Genomic DNA, 26,957 nt, shown 5'->3' with positions numbered 1-26,957 from the left:
CTCTTCACTGTCAGTGTGGGGCATAATCATGCCAAGATCCAAAGCATTATCTAATGTTTGTAGATGTTCATGTCTGACAAGCAATTTTAGAAGATCTAATACAGACTGTCCATCCCAGAAGGGAAACTCCTGGAACTGTCTTTATCTAAACGTGTAGAAAGAAAGAGGTTTGAGCTTTGTGAACGGTGGGCCATCCACACACATTCATGCTCCATAAAGACTTTAAAGCAACAATTTGCCTTTTGGGAGGATCTACTCTCGCAGATGAAACAAAGAGCCGTTTGGCTTCATTAACACAGGACACATTTGGCAGCTTGAAGCATATGCTTGAAGATAATTCAAGTTATCAGTCAGAAAGTTGGGCCTGAGGGAGCCATTTCAACAGAATAATGATCCTAAACAACAGAAAATCCACCAAGTAATGGGCCGAGAAGTGGAAATCCAGGGTGTTGAAATGGCTTAGTCAAAATCAGAGACAGTATTTTTTTAAAAAGAGTGAGTTGAAATGGAAGATGGTGGTAGAAGGATCAGCTAACACCTAAAGCAAGACATTTTTACAAGGGTGACAAAACAGGTGTATGAAATGACATCTGTTGATATTCTTGCAGAAATGTTTTTAACAACTTTTAATCATAACTGGGTACATTTCAGATGCAATGATTTTATATCATCGCTTTAAAAAAATTAAAAATCACCAGTAAGACAACGTAAGATTAGAAACAGCTTTTATTTGTTTATTCAGTATTCAAAATCCAAACCAAATGGGTCATAGCTGAAAAAAAAAAAAAAAACACTAAGAGAACAGAGCATTAAAACATGACGACATTTATTTTACTGTTTTACAGTAACGTACGTCTGTTCGGAAAAACGTTTATTAGACTCAGTAGAAAGACCAAAATGAGAAGAGGAGCGTGATTACTAATAGCACCAAACTGTCACTATTAGAGTACCGCAAACAATTTGAATGAAGCCAAGAATAAAAAGATGCATGGCAACGTGTGAGAATGTTACTGCTAAAAACAAAGCCTGCTGCAAAGATTAAATGTTAAAACAAAACTTGGTCATCTTGAGTTCTACAGCTCAAACTAGACCAAAGTTTTGACTGAAATACATTATTATACACAAAATATTCCCATCATAGTATTTCCAGCTTCAATATTCCTCTTTCTTACAGGCATTTGGAAATGTTGCAGTTTCAAGTTGTCATGGAATGTTGGAATAAAGTGGCTGAGTGCTGTTCAACTTCCCTTGAATTGTTTGTGTTGTACAGATAGAGTCGAGAACAGATCTTTGTAAAATGATCGTACGGTTGTACAAAGGTTATAAAGTGAAGGTCATGTTGTGTGTGATTGTGTCACACTTCATGCTCAGAAATGTAAAGGACTATGTTATAAAATGTGGAGACACTACGAGCAGAGTAAGAGTACACCGTCTTCAAAACAGGTTCTAAATGAAAGTACAACCATCTGCCATCAAGCTTTACTCAGTCGTCCTCCTCTCCGTCTGTCAACCAGGGCGCCTGTAGCAGGCCTCCTTGTAGGAGGTGGCATTGACAACGCTGAACATGTCTCTCCTAACAAAAGACAGGAAATTTTTCAGAGGGCAGAGAGGCTGGCTGACGTGGCGGTCATGTGGGCGACAGAAGGTGGTGTGAAATGTCACGTCCTCGCCATTGTACAGCACCCGGATGAATGTTTCGCCATATTTGGCCTTTGACTTCTCACCTTTTCCACCTCTCTTTTTTACTTGGCCTTGTATCGTCGGGGGACTTTTCCACAGTTCAAAGACAATTCTTGCTGCAAACCTTGGGAACCGGGCTTCTTCGACACCCAGGGCACTTAGCAATGGAGCCACTGTGACATCATGGGCTGAAGAGAGAGTGAAGACCTCCTCGCCCCCGGAACGAGCCTGACGACCAGCCTCGCTGCTCTTAGCGATCCGCTCCATCTTGGTGGCGGTTCGGTTGAGGTAGGGATACATCGCCAGGATGGCGTATTTGTGGTACAGCCCCGCTCTCCTCCGGTCCACCTCATCGTCCAGCTGCTGCCGTCGGATCACGGCAAACTGTTCCATAGTCAGGCATCCGCCGGCGCCACTATCCCCTATGGGAACACATGGGAACGAAAGGCCATGGCACAGGTGGCACAGCAGGGAGTCTATGGGGTTTGCAGCTCGGAGCTGCCGAGTGGGAAGACCCAAAGTTCGTGCCATATCCATGTAAGTTCTCTCCAGTTCAGTATCGGCCGCTCTGAGCTGATACTGCCTCCTCTGCTCCTCCTCCAGGTACCTGTTCCTGGCAGGGCAGTCGCAGGCCGAGCTGCAGAACAGCGTGCTCCACTGGTGACGCACGGTCAGCTTCGTCCAATCAAAGTCCGGAAGGAAACCGTAGAGGAAGGCCAGCCCGCTCTGAAGAGTGCGACTCTTCCCTGTGGTCTCCACCCAGATCTGACGGGGCGACCAATCAGAAGGGAAGAGACTGTGTTGTTTGTAGGCGTGGTGGAGGAGCTGCCCATTGCGAAGGTGCTGCACCACACCTGGACAACGATGCGAAAATGAAATGTGGCATGAATGATGTAGAATAAATTATGTGAGTACTCAACACATAACAATGTCTGTAAGAGTTCGGTTCAACTGCTCTTGTCACCTGTCTGCGTGAGTTCTCCCATCTCACAGGCACTGTGGCTGGGCAGACGAGGAACCGAGCCCAGAGGTGACTCCCAGTGGCCGCGACCTCCCAGGCCTATGTGATGGATGAAGGAGTCCAGCAGGGGGTGGGAGGGTTTCCTGAGGGTTAGAAGAAAAGACAAGAGGGGTTAAAGATGTAATCCATGGTCTCATGTTCACAAAACACAAACTTAAGCCTGCGTTGCTGCTCAGGTGGATGTGGTTTCCCCACACAGCTGAAATACGTGACAGTTTAAAAGCTGCGTTTCTGAACGGAGATCAGCTTTTTGATTTTAAAGACAACGTTAAATTGATCAGAAGTGTCACAGTTGACAAATGATGATAAATGAGTTTAAATAATTCAAAATGACTTAAAATGTCCAATTACAATATTTCAAACTAATCATAATATTTTCAATCATAAGTGACTTCAATGTAACATCTAAATAACCAAGCAGAGCTCCATTCTCAGCAACTCTACACAATACCCGAATCAAGTTCAGTAAAGGCTGACAAACAGTAGTAGAGTATTTGAATGTGATTAATTGTTTCAAACAGTTCTGTTTATAGGTACTTTCGGCTGCTGCCACAAGGGGTCGCCACAGTGGGCAGTGCTGCATGTTTGGATCCCCTTCCTGACACAGCCCCACAGGGGATTTGTGTCTCCAACTGGAACTGAACCAACAACCTTGCACTTACCAAGCAAATGTGTACAGCACTATTTGTGAGGACAAATTGAGCACAGTTTAATTAATCTTAAACATTTACTCAGCGTTTTCTTACTAAAGCTGCTTTTTTTTTTTTTTTTTTTTAAATTAGTCATCCAGTAGATCCACACATGGAATAACCTTTAGCTCATGTCATTACACCATATAACGCAGCATTGCAAAGGCAAACGTTAACTCTCTAAACTGCTTCTAACCTTTCAACAGAACTTCCTGTTCATATTTCAGCTTTAACCATTGGCAGGCAGCTGTGTGACCCCTGAGTGTCTAACCTTTTTGCTAACATGATGTTTGCTCACTTTAATCCTGCTTATGTTTGTTGTCCACTCAAAAAGATTTTAAATGCATAAAAACTAATACAAATAATGGAAAATCTGACTTACATAATGTATTGTTTATAAAATCCTCAAGGTTAATAAATTAATAGGAATAATACAATAACTAAAGAAAGCTATTAATATAATAATGCTTTGTCACTCAAAACATGAAACACTCGTAAAGCTGAAACATCTATCATTGTTCTCCTTATCAAATTCACAGTCACGGGGTCTCCCTCAGGTGTCATGGGACAAAAAGTTACGTACACTCTGGACAGGTTGCCAGTCTACCACAGGACCAACACACATCTACGACTAATTTAGAAAAATGCGTCTTTGGACTGTCGGAGTCTCCCTGTGGACCGGAGAGAACATGCAGACTCTGCACAGATGGTCCCAGAGGGCCAGTGAATTCAAACCAAGGACCTTCTTGGTGTGCAGTAAAGCTAAAACAGCAAGCCAATGTATCACTTAAGTCTATGTATTGAGGCTTTGCAGTAATTTTTATGAAGCCTGCTAGTATTATCCATCCTCTTACACTTATTCAAGTCAGATCCACACCATGGACAGACTGCCACACAGGGCCAACAGAGAGACAGACAACCATTCACACTCACATTCACACCTAACCCCACTAACTGCATGTTAGGAACCTAGAGTGGGAGGAACCTAGAGTACCCAGAGAGAGCCCACTCAGAAACGGGGAACAAATGCAAGCTCCACACAGAAAGGATGGTGGATTCAAACCAGGCCCTTCTCACTGCCTTGCCAGTATTATGTTTGCATTATATTTAAAAAAAAAAAAAAATGTACAGCGCGCTTCCAAAATGTGAGGATGTTTTTGTATTGTACAATTTACATAATCTTATAACATCACACTGGGGTATGAAAATGATAAAATTGTCATTTGCCCTCTTAGAAATCTTAACAAAGCTGATAAGATAACCTGTAACGAAAATAATCATCAGTCTCAGCATGTGGTGCCACTCCCCACATTCACCACCAGGTGTCTCTCCAGCACAACACTGCTCTGCAGCAGCAGCACTGTTCAATATGTGTGGGAGGCAATACGGGAAATGGAGATATAAAAAGATGAAAGAATTTGTTGCCTTGGGAGAAATGCACACATGTACACACGCACAAAGCCTAACACCCACTCGAGCACGCATACAAGCACGCACAAACACGTAGGGATGAGGGCAGCGAGAGGAGCAATCCAAGTTGTAGTAGATTAGAGATGATTGAAGATTACAGTTCAATATAACAAATCTGAGGGAGCTGCAGTTCAGCTCACTCAGATTAAAACGGGTCATGCGCACATACACAGTTTCCATAGTGATTACACACTGGTTCGGGAATGAGCCGTTTTAGGAAAAAAAAACAACAACACGCACACGCAGACAGAGCCGTCATTACCCTTAAATCATGCCTGTGATTGTTGTGACGCAGCTCTACAGCCAGCAGCTACATTACAAAGGACAATTGCATGATGACAACGGGTAGTTTGTGCTTTTTATGCCAAAACAAAGGCTTCACAGCATTAAACTCTTAGTTTTTTAATCATTATTGCCTTTTCCTATCATGCTGCATCAGCAGCTGTTGTCACCATTTAACCAAACCTTTCTCTGCATTATCACAAGTTAATACTCCCTTAAACGACACTGAATATGTGCTGTTCAGTGCCCACAAGTGCTCCAGTTCGGTGCCATCAACTGATGACTTTGCTTTAGGGAGTTTGAGACAATTCACATTTTAATTGGCTACACTGGGAGACTGGATGTCAGCGGATGGGGACACTAGTGCATACAAAGAGCCAGCCAGGCTGTCTATTAGGCTGATTGTTGCTAACCACAGATTACACAGCCCAATTACATTAAGCAGGGATTATTATCACTGAATGGGATGGGGGGAAAGATTAGTGTGGCGGGAGGAAGGGATGGAGAGATGAGGAAAGAAGAGGTAGCATGAGTGGAGGGGGTGGGGTAAATAAAAAAGGGAATGAGATGGTGTGGTCAAAGCTGGGATGAAAGCAAATCGGATGACTGGTTCAGGGAGACAAAAACCTGGACAAAGACTGCATTGGTAGAAGAAGAAAAAGCAGAAGAAGAGAAGAGATGTTCCCTGATGAAAGAGCTCAGTTAACCACAGACGGAGACAGTGGGTCGACAAGCTGGTGCCAGGGTACACACACAGACGTGCACACACACAAGGACACACACTGCTGAGCTCTCTGTAAGGATCCTGCCCAGGGCATATGCTAGTTGAGATCCCTGTAATTACATGCTGGTCTAAATAAAAACAGAACTACCTATGTTATTACCAGAATAAACCAAGACACACAACAGTCTCACCAAAGCAAGACAAATGCATTTCAGCTAGGTTTCTGAGATCTACACCTGAAAAGAATTTTGAAGTGGTGACCAACCAAGCAGCAATGTTTGGGACCGAAGCCAGCAAGGAAGTGTCCACCCCCCCTTGAAACAAAGCTGAAGTTGGAGTTTGCTTCACAAGTGGATCAATCCACATGACCTCTTAGGTTAAAAATGCCAAAATTCAGCCATAAAAATGTCATGTTTACAACGTGGTTTTAATTTAAACCACGTTGTAAACGTGAGAAAATGTTAGCGTGACTATGAGTGCGAATGGTTTTCTGTGTCTACGTGTTAGCCCTGCGACAGACTGGCAACCTGTACCCCGCCTCTGGCCCTAAGACAGCTGGGATAGGCTCCAGCGCACCCCGCGACCCTGAAAAGGATAAGCGGAAGCAAATGGATGGATGGAGTATTTATTCATAAATCTTTAACAGATTAGATATTTCATTTGGGACTAAATAGACTGAGGACTGACACTGAAAACATGGCCATCAAAAATGAAACACACTGTCATGATGATCATTTAGTTACAGCCAAAAATGAAAAGAGGTGAGTGTTTACACAGAATATTAACAGGGATGGCACTGACGGAGATGCAAAATGTGTGGCGACAGAAGAGCAAGTTGATGGTACAGCTAAATATATATAAGCATTAAAATGCCCCTTATAATGCTGAACTTTGCACAGCACGATCTATTTCCCCACAAACTAATCCTGCATAAATAAAACTGAGGAAACTCATATTATTGTAGCATTTTAGTGTCTAGACCTTTTAAATAATGCCCACTCTCAATCAAAGGGTTGTTATCAGCAAACTCAGCATGGTTAGGAAACCTGTCCATTCTCAGCTTATCAGGTTTCACATGCTGGACTTTATCATATTCTGTGGTGTTCCTGGGCAGCCTGAGCGGCACCGTGGAATTATGGACATAAGAGAGAAGCACTGCATCCATAAGCAGTTGTTCCTGGGCCTGTAAAGTGTTGACACTGGCTGCTATATCACACTGGGCGAAGATAAGAACCAGGCAGTTTTGTGCAAGCTTCTCTGTACATAACTTTACATTTAAAGAGCTTCTATCTCAGTCTGCTGGTATGTATACATGTGTGCATGAAGCTTTTTCTGTTTTTTAGTTGCTCCTCTGTGAATATGTATTTGCAAAGTAGCTTTGATGATTCCGTAGCAAAGAACCAGTCGTCCTCCTGCTTAGAGTGGTCGTGCAGCTCACAGCAGCTCACAAGATCAGAAGAACTAACCATCTGCAATCCAAGACGGTGGAGGTGGAGAAAAATCAAGAGAGGTCCACTCAGAGGGGTGTAACTGAATGATACAGAGGACCTCAAAACAGCAAAACGCACAGCACTGCAGCCAGCAGGGAGAATGTGACGTGATGTAATGAGACAGGAAGAGTCAGGATTAGTCAGGACCAGTTGGTCAGCAGCAAAACAAGAAGAGTGGGGATGCTCTCAGACCGATAAACACGAAGATAATGGGACACTTCTGTGTTGATAGTAGTATTATAGTACAAGACTGAGTATTGTGACTTTTTACACAATACGCAGTCTTTTGCACATTTCTAATTACACTGTTGTGACTGCACTGTCTTGTGTCTGTATCGCTCTGTTCTGTCTGGTGTTGCACCATCTTTGGGGTTTTTTTGCAATTTTTGAACATTGCACTTTATGTAGTCCTGTGTTGACTGTCTGTTATATGTAGCACCATGGTCTTAGAGGAACGTTTCACTGTGTACTGTACCACTGCAGACGGTTGGACTAACAATGAACGGAAGTTAGGGTAGTGGCACAATTTGAGATATTTAGCAAGTTGAGTCTTGAATACAAATAACACTAAATTCTTCCACAGTGAAGGCAGTTCAACACCACACAACAAGACAACGCATCAAATCCAAAATCTGCTGCTATATGCTAGCTTTGCTATGGGCATGGCCATATTACTAAGATGATGTGACATGATATGACAAGGCTTTTTAAATATATTTTTACTTTTCTGTCACAACTAGTCATGGATTACTGTTTATGCTCTGCCCGACTCTGCTTAGATCAGCTGGTTGTTGATTTTGTAGAGTTGCCAACAGGGAAGTCCTGCCTCTGAAGGACAAACTCCAATAACCTGGTGGAAGGGTGTTTCCTCCATCTCTTCTTTACTCATTTTAAATTTCACTTTAGACACAAATATATAATCAAATAACAAACATTGGCTGATATATGTGGATCTACATATCTTTGCGAATGAACTTATGTGGTAAAAATACAATCTAAGTAGAGAACTACTTTATTAAAGACAAAGCAAAAATCTTTGAAAGTCAATATTCAGTAATAAGCACTAAAAACAAATTGCCACTCCGCCTGATGGGAACGCTGTTATTCTGTATCTCATTGTACAACCGTATAGTCACAATAAAGGCATTCTATTCTATTCTATTCCTGCAGGTACTTGATCATAAACCACCTAAAACCAGAGTGACGCTTTATATTTAATAATCAAATGTTCATTGCATATCAGCTGCATTCATTAGGTAACTATGAACAACTAACTAATCTGAAATGCAACCATTTGTTTCAGCCTGAGAGATTGGCATGTGGCCTGCACTGCCCAGATGTGCAGAGCTGATGTTGCTGCTTTAAAGCTTGGTGCAGAATTAAGTTAAGAAGTGACTGAATCTGAAGCCAGGTACACAGCCCAAACACACAACCGGTCACAGAGAATTTATTGACCATATGGTCCAAAATCCCACAGAGTGTGAGTGCACAAAACCCATCTGACCGAATAACAAGAAAAACTGCCATAGCAACGTGCATTTGCAATAACTGAAGTGAACACAACCACACAGAAGCAGACCTCTTCTGAAGCTCAAGCACAGGGGCAAGCTGGCTTTTAATAACTTCCTATCAGGAAGTCTTGTCTAGCCCCTCTTGACTGAGCTGCAGAGCCGGGAAGAGCAGACGCACTGTAAAGTCTGGAGAATGGAGCATAATGAATAAAGGAAGATAACAATATTAATTTCTGCGTGTGTGTGTGTGTGTGTGTGCGCGCGTGCTTCCACGCATTTCTATAGGGAGTTTCTGTCCTGCCGCCTGCAATCGCTGGAAAACCAAGCGACTGTCTGGGGTATTCATATGTTTAATGCTTATACAGGTCCTGATTTACCAAGTGTGATGCAAATTAATTGCTGTGAGGCTCTTGAACATCACACAAAAAGAATCTAAAGCTGCTTTCTCATTGAGCTCATTTTCTGACAGCTGTTATCTAGCCAGCAGTTTTTGTAGGAGGATATCAAAGCCTGGTTCAGTAATTGGTGTCTCACTCTCTCCCACTTCCCATCAGGTCTTCCTGCCAACCATTAGACAAAGGGGGCCAGAGTTCATAGCTGGGAGATAGTTACTGCTAAGGAAGCACTATTCTCCGATCTGGTTTAATTAAAACAGTGGGCACAAAGCCTTCATTTTCACACTGTAGAAACCAATGTAACACTTTAGTTATGCCACTCATGCTCTTGCCCTTCTGTTAAAAGAGTAAAACACCACACTAATCAGCTTCCGCTACGCTTTTAGATCAGTCCAGAAAACATTTCTTGAGGTTTATTGTAGCATCATGTTAGAATAAGAATGTGATTAATAAAAAAAATGCTGCAGGTTGTATTTGTTCATCTAATGGGAAACGTGGGTGTACCTGCTAGTGGACAGGGTGCAGTCAATGGCGGGTCGCTTGGTCTTGGGAATGGAATAAAGCGGATAGCGATCACCATGGCGAATCATCACATGGACAGACAGCAGCTTGTAGTCAGCAGGACTGTGACCTGTCAGAGGAGACCATCTTCAGCAATGTTCCAATGCATGCGGTGGAAAAAGGCACCACTTTATTATTCGCCATTATTCTCCCTTTTGTTAGCAGATATCAGATTACTTATCCAAGCATCAAGACTGTGGTTAGATTAGGATGTAGCAGGCATATGATGATAAGAAATTAGAGCAGGTATGTTCATTTCTTTCTATCAACAATGCAATCACTTTACAAAGTGTGACTCTTAGCGACAAGTACATCGAATTATCTCCCGTAGAGTTTCTGGCAATCTCCACAGAGCTGTTCCCCCAACTATCACTCAGTTGTTTTTGTTATATAGTCCAACATGTACTCATCCTGACACACAAGGGAGAAATATTTTCAGTTTTAAAGTTCTCATAAATTCACTGTTTTAACCTAGTACCAAATGGAAGGCAGAGATAGTTAGCATATAGTGCACATTTGCAAATGTAAAAAACTATACAAAAAATATCACAAGATTTGAGACAATTTGAAGCAAAAGTGCTCTGCTCGGGGCATCAACTAAGGCTGGAGTTGGCAGCAACATGAGACACATCAAAGAAATTGGAGCACTGTCTGTGAGTGCATGACTGTGAGTGTAAGTGAGTTATTTAAAAGTCAAATCAGAAGAAAGGAGATGCAGGGAAATGATTGTGTGTCCTTGGGAACATTACACCACCTTAAAAAAACACCTTAAAACACCACTGTGCATGTCAATAACTTTGGATGCACAGTGTCTGTCAAATCTAGCTTTATGCCACAGATGCTATAAATCAACACAATTATAAGTAGCAAAAATACTTTTTATGTTTCCGTAATGGTCGATCCACAAGTATGTAAAATATAAAAAAGAACATTAATATTTGATTAAGATGCAAAATTACACTTATTTACTTGCATACCCGAACAGGAAAATCAGTATTTAGTGATTGTCCAGTGTCTGTTATGTACCTAATGAATAACAACGTATGTTCTTGTTTTAAACAAGTTTTTGGGAGATTTTTAAAAAAAATGTGATTATTTATTATTTCTTGTTCTTATGACAGGTGGTCTAATAAATCTAAATGATGAACGTGATTTATTTTCCTCCGGTGAGAGAAACTACCACGCAGTGAATTAGCGGTTGCTTGTGTAACTCATCTCAAGCAGTGCAGGATATTTGTATGGTTGCCTCAGGCTAGAAACAGAGCTGTGCTGTAGTGAGATGGAGCTGCAGCATTATAGATGATGCAGTCCAGGAGAAGTGACGTCTCCAAAATTAACACATCCCTCGTGCCCTGACACACTAAAGCTGACATTATTACTAAATTAAGCATTTTTTGTGCTGTCCATCAAATCTGCTTCTGACTCATGCAAAGAGAGAGCCGGCCTCAAGAATATGTCTCTCACATAACCATACTCACAATCACACACAGCATTAAGTTTTTTTTCAGACTTTGCTTAAATCAGATTTTGTGTCACTGTGCAGGTCTCACCCTCCCAGGCCTGTTCAGTGCGGTTGGGAATGTTGCAGTACCCATAAGCCTCAAATATGGGGTTGGGCTCCTGGGTGTGAGGCTGTGGGAACAATCGCTTTCTGCTCTTCCCCACAGCCACCCCGATACCTCCATCCGCAGCATGGAAAGGGCGCTCCTCCACTATCGGTGTGGTGGGGATCAGGTTCACTGTGGAGAAACAAAGTGGCATGAGAACAGGTAGAAATACAGTATATATATGTTTTTTTAAGTTAAAAGTAAAGGTAGAAAGAGAAATGAAAGAATTAGGAAAACTGAAAAACATCAATCTAAAGCATCATAGTGAGCAGCTTCACTGGCTTAGAACTCTAAATAGTACCGTTTTGTCTTCTGCCCAGGGATCAACATGGGACTTTACTATTTCATTAATCTGTGTACAACATTTCAAGTGTTTTCCATAAAACTGGATTCTATTTTTGTCAGAAGCTGGGGTGGACATGCTTACGTGGGTCCCTGCAGGATGTGGGTATTTCTTGTAAAGCCAACTTTATGATATCAATTATGCTCACAACAGTAACCGGGTCCTGCCAGCTGACAGGGAAATATATAGTGCTGAACATGGTGCCATCATGGTACCTTCTTATAATAGTAATAATAATAAGATGGAGTCTAAAACCTGGCAGCACAAGTTTCAAAAGGTTTTCATCTAATGGTAAATAGAGGAGAAAAGTAAAACCACAAAATAATGGAGTAGCAAGACACAGACATCTGAGAAAATCATTTCCATCTCAGTTCATCTCCATGTCAACAGCTCTGTATCCTAAAACCCCCTCACTGCCACCACAGTGTTGCCTAGGCACTGGCTGACCTGTGAACCCGAGGAGAAATGGTCCAAAGAGAGCGGAGCGGCAGTGGGAACTGGAAGGATCATTTAAACGGATCCAACCCTGAAGAAAAAGAGGCTACACACACACACACACACACACGCGCACACACGCACACACACACACACACACACACACACACACACACACACACACACACACACACACACACACACACACACTATATCCAGGCTGGCAAGTCAACTGTGTAAACATTACATCCTGCTGCAGAGAAGAAAAAGAGAGGCCCACTGTCTGCCTCATCATAAAAGACCTAATGAGTTTTCATTTCTCAGAGTGAAATGACTGAAAACAACAACAGAGTGTAAATAATGTTACACAGCGCCTTGTCTCCAGCGGGGCTCATCAAGACCGTACAGTTTGCTCAAATATTTACTTCTGTTTGTACTTCACACTAGTATTTACACCTTTTTTTATACAGTAACTTCAGATTGCCTTATGCCTGCTTTATATTTTACCATAATACCTTTAAACCCTGAGAAAGCCCTCTGAATTTCCACTTTATTGAAATGTACTACACAAATGAGCTGCCTTGCAGTTTTGCTCCAAGGATCATGTTTTCCATTTGTTTAACTGCCACATGCATTGTGAGCTGTCTGTGAAAGACTCCATACTTTCTAATGTCCCGCTCTGAAAGGACATTAAATATCCTCATGGCCCATCAATGTAACCATTGTGCATATGTGCAAAATTAAATCCCGATTTAAATAATCCTTTAAAGGCATTTATCAATTGGAAAGACCCAGAGTGTTGCTGCTTCCAGCTATTCAAATGTGAGCTTTGGCTGCTGTTTTAAAGCGCCTGAGCTTTTGCTTTTAGGATCCTTGGTTTCAGAACAAACTCTGACTCGCAACATCAGTATCTTTTAAATACCTTTTTTTCTGTTTTACTTTTGTGCATGTGCATTATGAGTTTTCCACTCAGTTAGGTTTAGAAGTAAATATTATCAAAAGGGAAAACACAATAGTTCACTCAATAAATATTTAAAAAGTGAGACAAACAGCTCTGCTTTTAGTAAAAGTAGCTGAATGGAGCCATATCTCACATCTCCCTCAGCAGCACAACAATATTATCACACACAATCTGTGCAGCTGATGTACGTAAAGCACAACCTGTCACAGGTGTTTGTCAATGCTTCTTAACAGGTTTGTCATGATAATCCTCGTCTAAGAATTGTAGTACACAAATACTAGAAAAGCTGGTAGACTTTTAGAACATAGAACAAGCAAGAACATCTAAGAACAGTTATTTACCAAGACAAAGCCTGATGTCTTTGTCTTGGTAAATAAAAAATGAAAGTCTTCATGAAAAGTTTTGAATTTGGACATAAACTCACCACAAATGAGAAAAACGACAAGCTCAGCGACACGAGTGGAGAGCATTTTGACGACCGTTCAGTAGCTTGAGGTCTGACTGCACACACTGGAGCTCATTCATTACCATAACTTGTCCTCCTCCACTCACTGTGCCCCATACACTGCTATCCCCCCCACCACCTCCCAGCAACACACACACACACACAAGTCTGCCTGGACAAACCAAACGTTTGGAGGCCAGTTCAGTCACAGTTGCCTCCACAATGGGGCTTTTGTTACTCCCTGCCCGACACTGTCACGTGCATACACAGAAACGGCAAAGAGAGCATTACGCACACAGGACACAACAAATTTATGCAGACATGCTAAATGTGGCTCGATTAACATGCCTTCCAAGTATCTTTCCACCTCCGTCAGACCTGAGAAGAGGGCTACCTGAGTGTTTTCAGCAAAGGTGACAGCATGCAAACATACACGCATCCTGACTCACAAACTCAAAGCTAAACAGTCTGCCCTGTTAATTCTCCCACCTCTGGGTATGTGTGAGGCCATCATTATAAACACACGCAGCCTGATTTTTACCTCAAGGCAAACAGGCGGCTCTGCCTCAGAAATGCACACAAACACATCTGTGTCAAGTAGAGCACCGCTGTGATTATAGAAGTATAAAGATACTCAGAGAATGTGGCTTGGCCTCAAATTAAGAAGGTGGGTGCCCACTTATAGTACCCAACTTGAGAGAGCACACTGTACTGTCAGCACTGCTGTAACCAAAGCCCAGTGGAAAAGATGGAGCAAATATTGACTCATAGTACAGACATAATGAGCAGCTGCAGGCAGCCAGGACTTGTTGCATCCTCACCTTATGTCTAGTGAACGCGAATGGAACAACTCGTGACAGAAAAGCTCATCAAGAATGAAATCATTCACAGCTGGAGGAGGCAGCGCTATGTGGCTTTACAAACAATCCACAGGGACGAAACAGATTAACATCCTCGTGGTTCGCATTTCATTAATCACTAATGGTCAGTGTTACAGCAAAAGCACCCATAAGCTCCTGATTGCCCCCGATATAGATCTGAGTCTTTTAATACCCGGTATCTGGTCGGATTTATTTTGTCATTAGGGTGGCACAGCAGCTCTTTGGTTAGAATTATTATATAAATGTTAGTGGAAACTGAACCATCTGGAGAAAACAAACAGAAAACATGGAAATGCTAAATCATAGTTAAATGCAAATATGAGTGTTAGGTTTCTACTCCACCTACGGTCTGGTTTAGCTGGCCTTGGGGATGCAAGACCCCAAGGCCAATCATCAAAATCATCAGGATACCTCATTTGATCTCTTACATCCACCTCTGTCTGCTAAATCCTAGAAAGAGTTCAGGGCTGCAGGACAAAATGCATGTCCATGTCTACAGCATCTACATTAAACATCAATACCAACAACCTATTCAGCTTAGTTTTGTACTTAGGTTATGCCATTAGCATGCCATGCACAGCTGCCATGTCCTAGCAACTGAACCACACTGATAATTTGCTGGATGATTTTTATGACCGTCACAGTTCAAAAGCTCTAAATGAATCTGCATGGTTCAATTCAATTCAATTCAATTCAATTTTATTTATATAGCGCCAAATCACAACAAAAGTCGCCTCAAGGCGCTTCATGGTTAAAAGATTTACCAGAAAAAAAATTAGGCTATGCATGCACAAGACTCTGATTTTTCTGTATTTACAATTTATGATAAAAATCACATGTAATCTATACTACTCACTGAGATTGGACTACTTTGACTTCACAGGACAATAACTGCAGCACCTGTGGCAATTTTTACTCTTCCTTGCTTGACTAAGTGTGTTAACGCTGGGCCAAACAAACAACACCACATGGGCAAAAAGCCCCACAGGTCATAAACCATATGAAACACACAGGTAATGTAAAGCGTGGTAGTCTGTCAGTGTGTTACGCCTATGACAGACTGGCACCATTCCAGAAGCCTGCATTTGGCAAAATGCATGCTGGGATGCATTTCAGCTCATACATCCTGGCATAAAATAAGCACTAGAGAAAGCTGATGGATAGAGTGAGGGAATATTTTCATTCTATCTTCCAGCTAATATGTCTGAACAGTGCAGACAGTTAGTCTACAACAGGCCACTTTAATAATTAGTGAAGCCATTTAATTTAGTATGCTTGACAGTTGAATAGCTTTGCATTAAAAATGTAGGCCGCACCACAATTTGTCTTTAATGCATATCTATACTACACTAGGTCTATTCGTATCGTGCTCTGCAGTATTTTGAGCTGTTTTGTTGAGGATGAGTAATAGCGTCTGAATGTTGGCAGGAAAGGCTGAACATCTTCTCTAAAGTCATATTTTCAATACCCGTCTAAATGTTGTTTGTCATGCATTTGCAGCAAGCTGACTCTTACTCTGAAATCCAATCTCATCAAAATACATCAGCCTGTTTTACTTCAAGCGACTAAACAGCCCCACAGCAAACACTCACAAACACCACATCCGTATGCTCCGTATTTTCTATCCACCCAATGTAATGAATCTTTTCTAAGGGCAACACCTGTATTTGATGGGCTCTTACTATCAGTAAAGGCTAGTCTCAGTTGAGCCTTGTGAGATTATTATATTATCTTATGCCACGTTATACCCCTAATTAAAGATTGTGAAATCATTATGTAGTTTTAGGTTGCATTTAACTCTTGACTTAGAAGAAGGTGACAACTATTAGATTTATTAGACTAATTTGTATTACATTAGACTGCTGATTTATTGTGAATGAACTACATTGTTTTATGATGCATTATACTGCTGATTTATAAGAAATACTGTTTTCAGAGAATCATGGCCTTATTTGTCTGATTAGAAAAGAACAGAACGCACTGCACAGGAAGCCAAGGTCACAACTTAGGCTCACTGAGAGAGAAAGAATGTGGATGTTTAGGTTTTATGACTTTGGAGGGGGGCTGAAGCTATAAGAATGTGAGAAACTGTCAGACACTTCGAGATCTGGCGGACACCCTCCTGTCCACATCTCCCATTCGGACGCTTTATGCTCAAAGTGTTGTATGGAATAAAGAGATTGTTGATTGAGCATTTATACACCGAGTGTTGTTCTTCCTTCAGCCCAAAGATGAAAGAATTGGGGTATTTAACAGCCTATAGAAGAGGGGAGTCAAACGTAAGGCCTGGGGGCCAGAATTGGCCTGACAAAGACTGGACTGCTTTGAAAAATGCGAAGGAGGGCAAACATTTTACACTTTTTACTGTATTTTCACAAGTGTTACAGCTTCTCCTACTTATAAAAACCGCTCAGATGACCATACTACACCAAAGTAATTAATAAACAATTAAATGACGTAAAAGTTCCTGTTTTTTCAGTCTATATTCTATAACATGTATATACTACTATCTTATATTAACACATCACTAGCAGAGTGCATCACAGTGCATCACATCATTGCAGAGAAACCTCTGTAGAATGACAGAAAGGGAAGTTTCACTGGGCTGACCCACTTAAGATTAAAGTGGGTAATGTAAAAGCAGTTTGACATTCCTGCTACAGAGGAATGATGCCTACTCTGTCCACGGTTTACCAATGCTGGGTGTTTTGGACACTCGGATAGGATACACTCTAGGATAGAGTGACTTTTGCTGTAACAATTTTTGTACTTTGGCATAAAAAGTCAGCGTCTATATGCCCCCAGACGTCTATAGATACGTTCAGTTACGCACCTTGTGATCATATCCGATGACTTCTTTATAATACATGTTGAAAGCCTATAACCAATTGACAATAATGAACATAAAAGGCAGGTGAACAAGCTGTTATAAAGGGAAAAACTATTCAAAGAGGCCAAAATGTTTCTTATACCAGTCTGTTAACTTGCTTTTATTTTTTCTTCTGTTAGCTTCATTTTTCAGCTCTGGAGGGCGTCACTTGTTATAAACCAATAACAGAGCCTCTGAAAACCAACTGTGTCTAGAATAAGTAGAAGAAAAGTGTGGAATGTGTGTCTTCAGAGATGCCCGTACTGTAAGATATCATCATGTGGATGCAAATGATACGGTCCGAGACTTTAGCTGCATTGTGTTCAGTCATAGTGTAACGTGAATGTGATATCACAGAGATGGTATCGCTTCATACAGGCTTCATTCATAAAATGTGTGCAAAAACAGCAGGTGAAGAGATAAACTATGGGCAGCTTCTTTACATGATAATAAAAATGACAATGTTGCTAACAGCTGTCTTTGGTCTACTAATAAAAGTGCCAGCTTTGCAGATGCTGCTGTTAGTTAGTGTTATGTATAATTACTGACTCCATGACTGATTCTGCCTTTTATGTAAAAGGACATGTTTGTTTTGGGGGGTTATTTTGCATTTCAATTATGATTTCCAGCCTTTTACTTTTTTGCAAGCTTTTCTTACACCACAAAGGTAATGCAACTGTATTCATACAGCCATGACTTCCACTCTATTTGTTCTGTTTTCCTTCTCAGGGAATGATGATCAGCAGGTTACCATAGTCAAAGGGCAACGCTTTTATATAGTGCAAGAAAAACAGAAGACCACAAACAGAGCCTTGAGCCACACCATATTTAACCTTAAAGAATAAAGATGTAGGCTAGCAGTTCTAACATTTCTAAACGAGAGCCAGACCACATATGTTCCAGCTGGTTTCCAGCTAAGAGGATACCGAGATTGATGGTGTTGAAAACCACACTAAGACTCATGAACGATGGAGTCATAGTTCACTGTTTCCTGCTTTGGTGAGCTTTGCTCCAGCAACTCTGGAAATGGACTGAAATGACACGATTCTTGTTGCACATTTGGGCTAATAATGGCTGGAAAATAATTATTTGGAGAATAAATATAAAAAAGAACAAAAAGATAGACAATGCTTTAATTATAGACGCTGGATGAAGGTGTGGTTTCTTAAGTGGAACTTCAATGACCACAGAAATTATAGAGCAGAATCAGCTGTTCAGAAATGTTCAGAAAGCCAAGTGGGCCGTTGAGTACAATCCCTTCCACAAGATTTTTTTTCCATAGCATTTTCACTGCATGTACTGCTAGCTCAAAAGCATATCCAGATTTTGCTCAGACACCATCACTGTCGCTGGTAGTGACTGCAGGGGAAGGAATGTGAGAAATGTGGAGAGAGGAATTTGACATGTGCTTGGAGGTATGCCTATTAAACACTTAAGGACACTCATTGGTAGATTATCATTTCCAAAGTAAAAAAAGTTAAGTGATGCCCGTGCCTGTTAAAACACTGAAAAGAAGCTTTTAGTCTTTTTTGATCCGTCCAAACAGCACTTTGTTTGAAGGGTATACTTATGGGACTTTCTTTTATCGTTGTGTAAACCTCACAGACAACCTGCCTTTCTTCTTCTTTTATATCCTCCCATGGCAGTCCTCTCTCACAGAATCTGACACTCTAGAAGTGCTTGACTCTCACAAAGTTCTGCATCATCTTTCCTTTCGCTGCTTACATCTCAAAATAGATTACTCTCAGTTCTCTGGAGTGCCCCAGAACACTGTCATCACCGTCCTCTGGGAGTTCCCTGTCAGTCCCTTCCCCTACCTATGCCTGCCATGCTCTAAAGCATGTATTGGTTTTAATTTGAGGTAGCCTGGAGCCAGACAGGCTCATTTACGCCGCCATCAATAATCCTCAGTCACTCTGTCTCTCACCGTAATGGTAAACAAACAACAATAAAAATAAGGATGGGCTTTTTCTTATAAGCAGGCTGGGGGTAAGAAGGAAGAGCAGCACTGGAGCAGATGAACAGGCTACCGAGCAATAGCAGAAAAGTGGAACAAAAACAGAAGCTGACCATCTATTAAACATGAGGAGAAAATCCCTCATGCTTTCCTACCATGCTTTTTCTGGATAATGGCTCAATTCTTTTTCCATTTGTGATGAATAAATGATGATAGCAGCTTTTCTTCAGCAGTATTACTGATCAAAAAAAGGTTTGTGAGGGCAGTTTTAAACATAAACAGTGCTCTTGGGAGGATTGCTACTTGTGAGCTTAACTACAGGTCTTTTTTTTCCAGACTGTGTTTTGCTGCACTCCTCCCAGCTATAACGCTGCTGTAATTTGTGCTTTGTCTATCTTTGTCTTGGTGGTTGTCTTTCCTCTGGTCTCCATGGCATGCTTTGTTCTTTCCCAGTAATCTGGCATATCTGCACAAGCACCATAGCACTGTATAGTTTACAAATTCAACCATTCATTTGACTGCTATAAGACTAAGCCATGGCTATGCTGGTAAACCAGTTAGCCTGACATACTTTAGACTGCTGATTGATCTTAATAGTTCTAGTTAGCTATCTGAGGAGCTTGTGGATTTAAGTTGCTGACTTGACCTTCAGTGAGACTCCTCCAGTGAGTCCATGTTTGTATTCCTTTATGTTCAGATCTTTGAAGGTAGCAAGAATGTATCAAAAAGCAGAGACCTGATACGCATGTGTGCCAAGTGTTGTCCAAGACGAATGTCGATTTACTTCTGCACTGCTTCTGGCCAGCTGTTCTGCACCAGTATAAACGTTGGGCTGAACATTATTAGATCAATGTAGCTGGGTGTAGGAATTGCCTGCATTGACTGACTGAATTGTGGGTCACATCTGCAATCCCACACTGAAATCCAAGTCCTGATAAGCCACAAGAACTATCTCTTAGCTAAGAAACCAGAGAATTTAATACTGTTAATGAAAAGGACGATATCAAGTAATGAGGACGCCATGAATGTGAAATTCTGGGCTGATCCCAATATTAAATGTACACTGTGTAAAATCTTAGTGACACTTGGTGCAAAAAGTATCGTACGATGTGAGAATGTGGTCAAACTGTTTATCAGAAGATACGTGTGATTTTAGGACACTCAAGCCTAATATTAGCTGGCGTCATGTTAGCCTATAAGCAGTTGTTATTGTTGTTTAGCTGGCTTGTTGTCAGGCGTCCAGAGACAGAAGGGCCACATGTCCAATCTGCTGACCGTATGTAATTATGACAAAATAAGCAAGCATGTTGATGCATGTTTTCATGTGTTAAGAGTTCTGAGTTCAGTTCAAGAGATGAAGCTTGAGGTGGAGAGGATGAATTGGACATGAGGAAGGAGAGAAAGCAGTGAAGGAGGCAGATGACGAGGACATGGAGAAAGACATAATGAGAAAATTATACATGTACAAATATTAAACCTTTAAATTAATTAAAAGGCGTATTATGCATGTGCCCGGTCTCTAACCACATAAATAAAACCAGATTAGGGGGAACTTAAATATCCAACTGAGTTACTGTATTCCAGATGGTTGAGCAACATGGTGGTTTCCACAAACTGGTGACCGCTCCTATATATTTTCAATAGAATAATTCTAAGTTAATAAGAATGCATCAGTATGTTGGAAGACACATTAATCAATGTATATTTATGCTTACAACATTCTTTTTGTCTATCAAAGAACCTCAGCAAATTATTCACTGTACCTTTAAAAAGAAAAAAAGTGTCTTTTTGCTTGTTTAGTTTTGTTTTCTACTGTTTTTTGTGGGAAAACAAAATGAAATGACCATTATAAAAAATATTCAGCTAAACACTAAATGTCATATCATTTGCTAACACACAGTCAACAAAGCTGATATTGGCTGATATATTAGTCCATCTCCACTTTATAACATTTTTAAATACACTTTGAGTTATAGAGGGGTGTCTGGCACTTTTACAAACAAGAAAATTACAGTCTAGGAGACAAGCATGAGACTGATAGCATGGCACTAATATTAACTTACACTGCAGCTTCCTCCAACATGCTCAACCACTTCTTATTATGTGCGAGAAGGGGAGAGGCACAGAAAAACAGTCTGGATTAAGGTCCCAAAGTGCAATCACTAGATGAGCAAGAGTCACAGCTAGCTTGCTCTTGCATTATTTTCCAAAAGATTAAACTCCAAATTTGTGTCATTCAAGGCAAAATATGAGGAATAATAAAGGAGCAGTAAATGCAGTCATTTCAGCACCCCATCTTACACTTGACTTTTTTTTTTATACGAGGACAAAATGTTAAAACAGCTGATGAAGGACAGCTCAGGAGATTTTAAAGTCCAAAATACCAGCATAATCCTGTGAGTGTGATTTATGGCAGTCTAATCCTATACGCTCGTCCAGACACAAGCTTGCGGTCGCTATTAACACTTGTGCTGCTTCGGGAGTTTTCATGAAGCCAGCGCAAAACAGCTTTGCAATTTGTTCACCACACCCCATCTGCTTCATCAAGCAGCAATATTCCCTTTCTCACCAGCACGACTTGCAAATCACATCCAGAGTGGGGCAAGCTTGTCTCCTTTTACAGAGCGGTGGTTTCCTTGCATTCACTGCGGCCGGCCGGGATATGCTATCTAGACAATACCTGAAGGGGATGCTGAACAATGACTTGATTGAGAAAAGACACAATTGAGTTCACCTAGACATTCCACAGCAGGGCGACAGAGCATCGACAGAGACTGGTGCTGCTGGTTATTAATAGAGAGTCAATGGGGGATTCTGCTTTGTTTAGATACAAATGGGGTCTCCTGAATGGGACAGCAATGACAGGATATGCATGTGTGAAGACAAAACCACAAGCAGAAGAAAAAAATAACAGAAGCAACTTAAGAGGAAATAGCAGAAAAACACTAGTTTATACCTCAGTGTTTCTTTAATAGCAACAAGAGTTCAAAATAAAAAATAAAATAAATGGTCCATGATCCCGACCCCTCCAAAAAAAACAAATCACTCACTTCACTCATTACATGAATGACCTTTAAAAATCAGACATCACACTTCAAACACACCGTACTTACAGAACTGGAGGCTCAGGCTGAGGATGGCCAGCGCTGCTCCACCTACCACCACCAGGAGGAGGAAGCGGTTACGAGCCAGCATCTTGTCATGTGATCATGTGATTGGTCTGCTGCGCCCCTGTCCGTCAGCCATCCAGACCAAGTCCAATACCCTGCAGTCTGGACACAGAGCCAGGGAATCCATGTCAAACAGTATCTTTACCTTTGACATCCCTGAAAGTTTCATGCAATAAACTTGTTTCTCCTTGCGCTTCACAACATTTCAAATATTTCAAACATATCAGCAGATAAAGGTTTTCCACCCTTTATGTCATGAAGTTCACAGATATAATACATTTGCCCATATGAAACAAACGCTGATGAATGGACACCTCACAAAAGCACAGCTGAGCCATTCTGGCACAAGCTCCGGACTGTTTCAGAAGAATCAATTTGAGCGTGCATCAGATGTGTTGTCTCTGCTGGAAATACTCCAAGCGGTTCAGGCTAACTGGACAGCGTGTGTGGGTGCTGAAAACACCATGTCCACTCGCTTGATGTGAATTTACACCAGACAACCACATTTGTCTGTCACATAGATGTAGTACTAAGACACTTTTCTGAAATCGTCATCTAATGTGGTCATTTTTCAACTCATCGACTGGAGATGGGACAGAATGAAAACACATTCAACTGTCCAGCGTTCTTGATGTCATGATGCATCTAGTGCTGGTTTGTCATTAATAAATCAGACTTTGGTTGCTGCAGCAGAAAAAAAGACAAAATTTCATCGCACAAATCAGTGGTGCAGATTTACACAGAGCAAAAGTGCAAACTGGTTTGCAAATGCAGGGCATCATTGTCACTTAGAAAGTGTATGAATCAGAATACTTTATTAATCCCAAAGGAAATATGCTTATGCATATTTGCTCTCTAAATTGCTTAATGAATATTAAGCTATTGATGAGCTATATTAATGAGCCTCCCAAGCCATCAGTCCTCTGGCTTATTGCTAGTTACCAGCCAGCGAGCTTGTGTACTTTATTATTTCAGCATATTGAAGATTGCTGTTCTTATTCTGGTCACACTTGGCTTCATTATTTGTTTACAGCACAGCTACAGTTCCAGGTGACTTCAAGTCAAATGGATGTTACATGTCACTGGCCAGCAGCAGCCTTTATTCAGTTTGAATTTTGCTGTAAATGAATATGGATCAGTCAGTATGGAGTAATGCTGCTTTAAATTCTTGATGATTTGGTGGACTACCTCTACTGCATGTGGTTAGGAGACTGAAATGGTGTCTGGTAAACATAGCTGATCCTTTGCCCCGGGTTCAATAACTAAAGAGTCCACCATAAAACCAATGTATTATACTGAAATCTGTGATTATTCATTCTGAATTATACTTAAAAACTGCAATAGGTCATTCTACTAATGTGACTGTTTTAAGGCAAGAGTGTAATGTGTAACCACCTAAATTACGGTTTGCAAATTTAAAAATGGTCGACTACCTTTGCAAACAGGATATTCAATTAATATTACTGCAAGGCACTTTTACGCATGGGCATTATGATCAGAGGCTGAGCCCACCTAAAGGTTTCCTGGAATCGACCCTTTTTTAGGTGGTCTTAAAAACAGAAGTATGACTGAATTTTGGGGGGGGGGGGGGTACTGGATGTTTCGGCATACATACACTTATATTTAATCCAGTGGCGGAGCGGGGGGGTGGCTTACTGGGCTTAAGCCCGGGTTGTTTTTTCAGAAGCCCGGGGTCTTTTGGGGTGTAATTTTTTCATAGTTAGATGCCTGGCTGACAACTGTATAAAACAAAAACTACACACAATATTCGAAGCACATAGTGCACACTGTGGGAATTTACGACTGTGTGTAAATCCCCCCTAATATTGGTATGATCCGAGCTCAGACACTGAGCGAGGGGGCAGGCGGAGCTGCTGCCTGCAAGTGTGCTGTTGGAGAAGCGCAGCCAGGCAAACAGAGGAGAACTGAAGTTTGACCAGGTACCAAAGCAAATCATTCATACTGTACAAATAATGTAAATATGACGGTGTATCACGAAAGAAACGGATCACTTAACCCATATTACGCTACTTGCTCTTCAAGTGAATCAACAAAAGGTGAAATGAAAAGCCGAACAACAACAATGCTGTTTCTTTAGAGAGTCTTAGCTTACATGTGTTTATTTCATATTTTCAGTTGTTACCCTCCACGGCTAAATAAATCGGTTTCAGTAATGTACTGATATACAAGAATGGACATAAGGGGCTTCTTTCAAAGAAAAAACTCTGGTAGATGTTATTTTATATATTATGCTTTGTATGTTGTTCAGTATATTTCTATGCAAAACAAGAGGAATTTCAATACACAGCAGTATATTCACAGTTGAAACCAGATATTTACATACACTTTATGGAAAACACAAAAACATTTTTTTACTGTACAACATCAGTTTAGAGTAAACTTGTTTTGTTTTGGATAAATAAATATTGAAATATCTTTTGAATTAGTTAAATATCAGAATAAAGAGACAGAGCTGTCTATTTTTTATCACTTTCATCAAATTTAGGAGTACATATGCACCAAGTTTATTGTTAATTAATAAGAAAACTCCAGACGATTCCATTCTGAGCTGAAGAAGCTTCTGATAGGTTAGTAGAGTCCATGTGAGTAAATTGGTGGCACAGCTGTGGATGCATATAAGGCAAAACACAGAGCCTGTTTCTTTGAAATGGGAAAATCGAGAGATATCAACCAAAACACCAGGAAAAGAATTGTGGAGCTCCATAAGTGTGGCTCAATTTTGAATACAATTTGGGTGCCATTTATAATTAAGAAATACAGATAGTTTCTCTCTTTACTCTTAAAGTTAAATATGTTTTTTTTATATTTATCAATCTCAAAAAATAAACATTTAGTCAGATTTGATGTTACAGTTAAAAAAGTGTTTGTGTTTTTATCTGAAGAGTTTGTAAATATCTGGTTTCAACTGTATATTTGATGATGTTGGTGTTTGGCTTGATTGTCAGCACAAAGAGGGAGAGAGAGGAACAGAGAGAGAGAAAGAGAGAGAGGAACAGAGAGGGAGAGAGAGGAACAGAGAGGGAGAGAGAGGAACAGAGAGGGAGAGAGAGAGGGACAGAGAGGGGGAGAGGGAGAGAGAGGGAGATGGAGAATGAGGACAGAACAGATGGAAAAAGAGCAGGTGAGAAACACATGTTAGTCAAATGGTTGTTTACCAAAAGTATCACCGTATCATAGGTACTCATGTATCTCGTACCTAGTGTTTCTTTTTAGGTTTGTTATTTTTTCAAATTCTGTATTTATTAAGTTATGCAGGCTTGTTTGCACAACAAGGATAAATAATTATATAAACTTTTCTGAATCTAAATAGTGTACTTTGGTAGAATTAAAAAATAAGTGTAGTGCAGGTCTATGATGATTTTTAGTGCTACTATCATCTAGTTCTGATTCTGGTTCTGTCTTGGTTAAGTCCTAAGTAGTCCTGATTTTGAACTGTTGTAGTCCTGTTTTAATTCCAGATCTGTTCTGGGTCTGGTTGAATTGGGGTTTAGTCCACGTGTCTTGATACAGCCCTGATTTTGTTCTGCCTTGCTGCCTAATTAAAAACCTAGTATAAGGTGTCCTGCATATGTGATATATATTTTTCGCTATATGAAGTCATTCTTTTTTTAACAAAACTCAGAACAGAGCCTATTAATCTTTCAGTCATTTCTAACCCCCCCCTAAATCCCACATGCATACTACCCTTTAGGGCTAAGCCCCGGGTGTATCAAATGCCTGCCTCCGCCTCTGATTTAATCCATATGCTTGTTATCTTTTTTTTTTTAATGAAGGGAGGCCTATTTTAAGTTAACGGGGTGCTACTTTGCACATTGCTTTCACGTGGAACTCAAAGAATCCAAAATAAAGGAGTCAAATAACATTGAGTTATCTGGAGTCACGCTTTAACTAACAGAAAAAAACGGAAGTACTTGAGAGATGCGGGACAGAAGGGTCTGTTAGCGTTAGTTAACTAGTTAGCTAACATTTAGCTAGCTGGCGTTCATTAATCTTTCATGTTGCCTCAGCAGTCCCGCTGACTGACAGCTTTATGCACAATACAGTACTGTTGCCAGTGTTATCAGGGTTACTGTGACTCGACTTCCTTTCACTTTATTCGTCTATACCTGTTGCTTCAAAGCGCTGGAAAAGGGGCAAGTTATCATGTTAAAGCGTAGCTTTGTGTTACCAAGCATGAATACATTAAGTTGCCACATCAACAATCCGACTCGCTCCAAAAAAGACGAACAAGGAAACACTAGTTGCACACTTTCGAACAGCTACAATCATCAACAAATGAATATTTTGTTTTCCTTACCTGTTAGAACTGACGCTGTCAGAGCCACGGACAACAGGGTCAAGCACTTGAATCCAGCGCTTCTGTGTCAGCGATACGACTGACTGTGGACAGTGTGAAGAGACCGGCGTCGAGTCAGAGACGATGTACAGCACGACTTCCTGTCGCA

The 26,957-nt window shown here is 40.9% G+C and overlaps 1 protein-coding gene across 2 annotated transcripts; it reads right to left on the bottom strand.

Moving 5' to 3' along the window:
- Nucleotides 1-708: 708 nt before the first annotated feature.
- On the bottom strand, nucleotides 709-26,919 carry pxylp1 (2-phosphoxylose phosphatase 1). 2 transcript variants are annotated; one of them, XM_084950785.1, is made up of 6 exons: nucleotides 26,810-26,919; nucleotides 22,435-22,593; nucleotides 11,374-11,562; nucleotides 9,767-9,893; nucleotides 2,645-2,784; nucleotides 709-2,534 (listed from the first exon to the last, which is right to left on the bottom strand). In XM_084950785.1, the coding sequence occupies exons 2-6, from the start codon at nucleotides 22,514-22,516 to the stop codon at nucleotides 1,507-1,509; spliced, it is 1,566 nt and encodes a 521-aa protein (XP_084806911.1). In that variant the 5' UTR covers nucleotides 22,517-22,593; nucleotides 26,810-26,919; the 3' UTR covers nucleotides 709-1,506. The 2 variants fall into 2 exon arrangements, with proteins under 2 accessions (XP_084806911.1, XP_084806912.1); XM_084950786.1 differs by lacking the exons at nucleotides 22,435-22,593; nucleotides 26,810-26,919 and adding an exon at nucleotides 13,594-13,733.
- Nucleotides 26,920-26,957: the final 38 nt, after the last annotated feature.

This window comes from Perissodus microlepis, chromosome 14 (genome assembly GCF_051167445.1).
Source record: "Perissodus microlepis isolate ML-2025 ecotype Zambia chromosome 14, ASM5116744v1, whole genome shotgun sequence".
Taxonomy (NCBI): domain Eukaryota; kingdom Metazoa; phylum Chordata; class Actinopteri; order Cichliformes; family Cichlidae; genus Perissodus; species Perissodus microlepis.
This window is presented reverse-complemented; position numbering and strand designations above follow the sequence as displayed.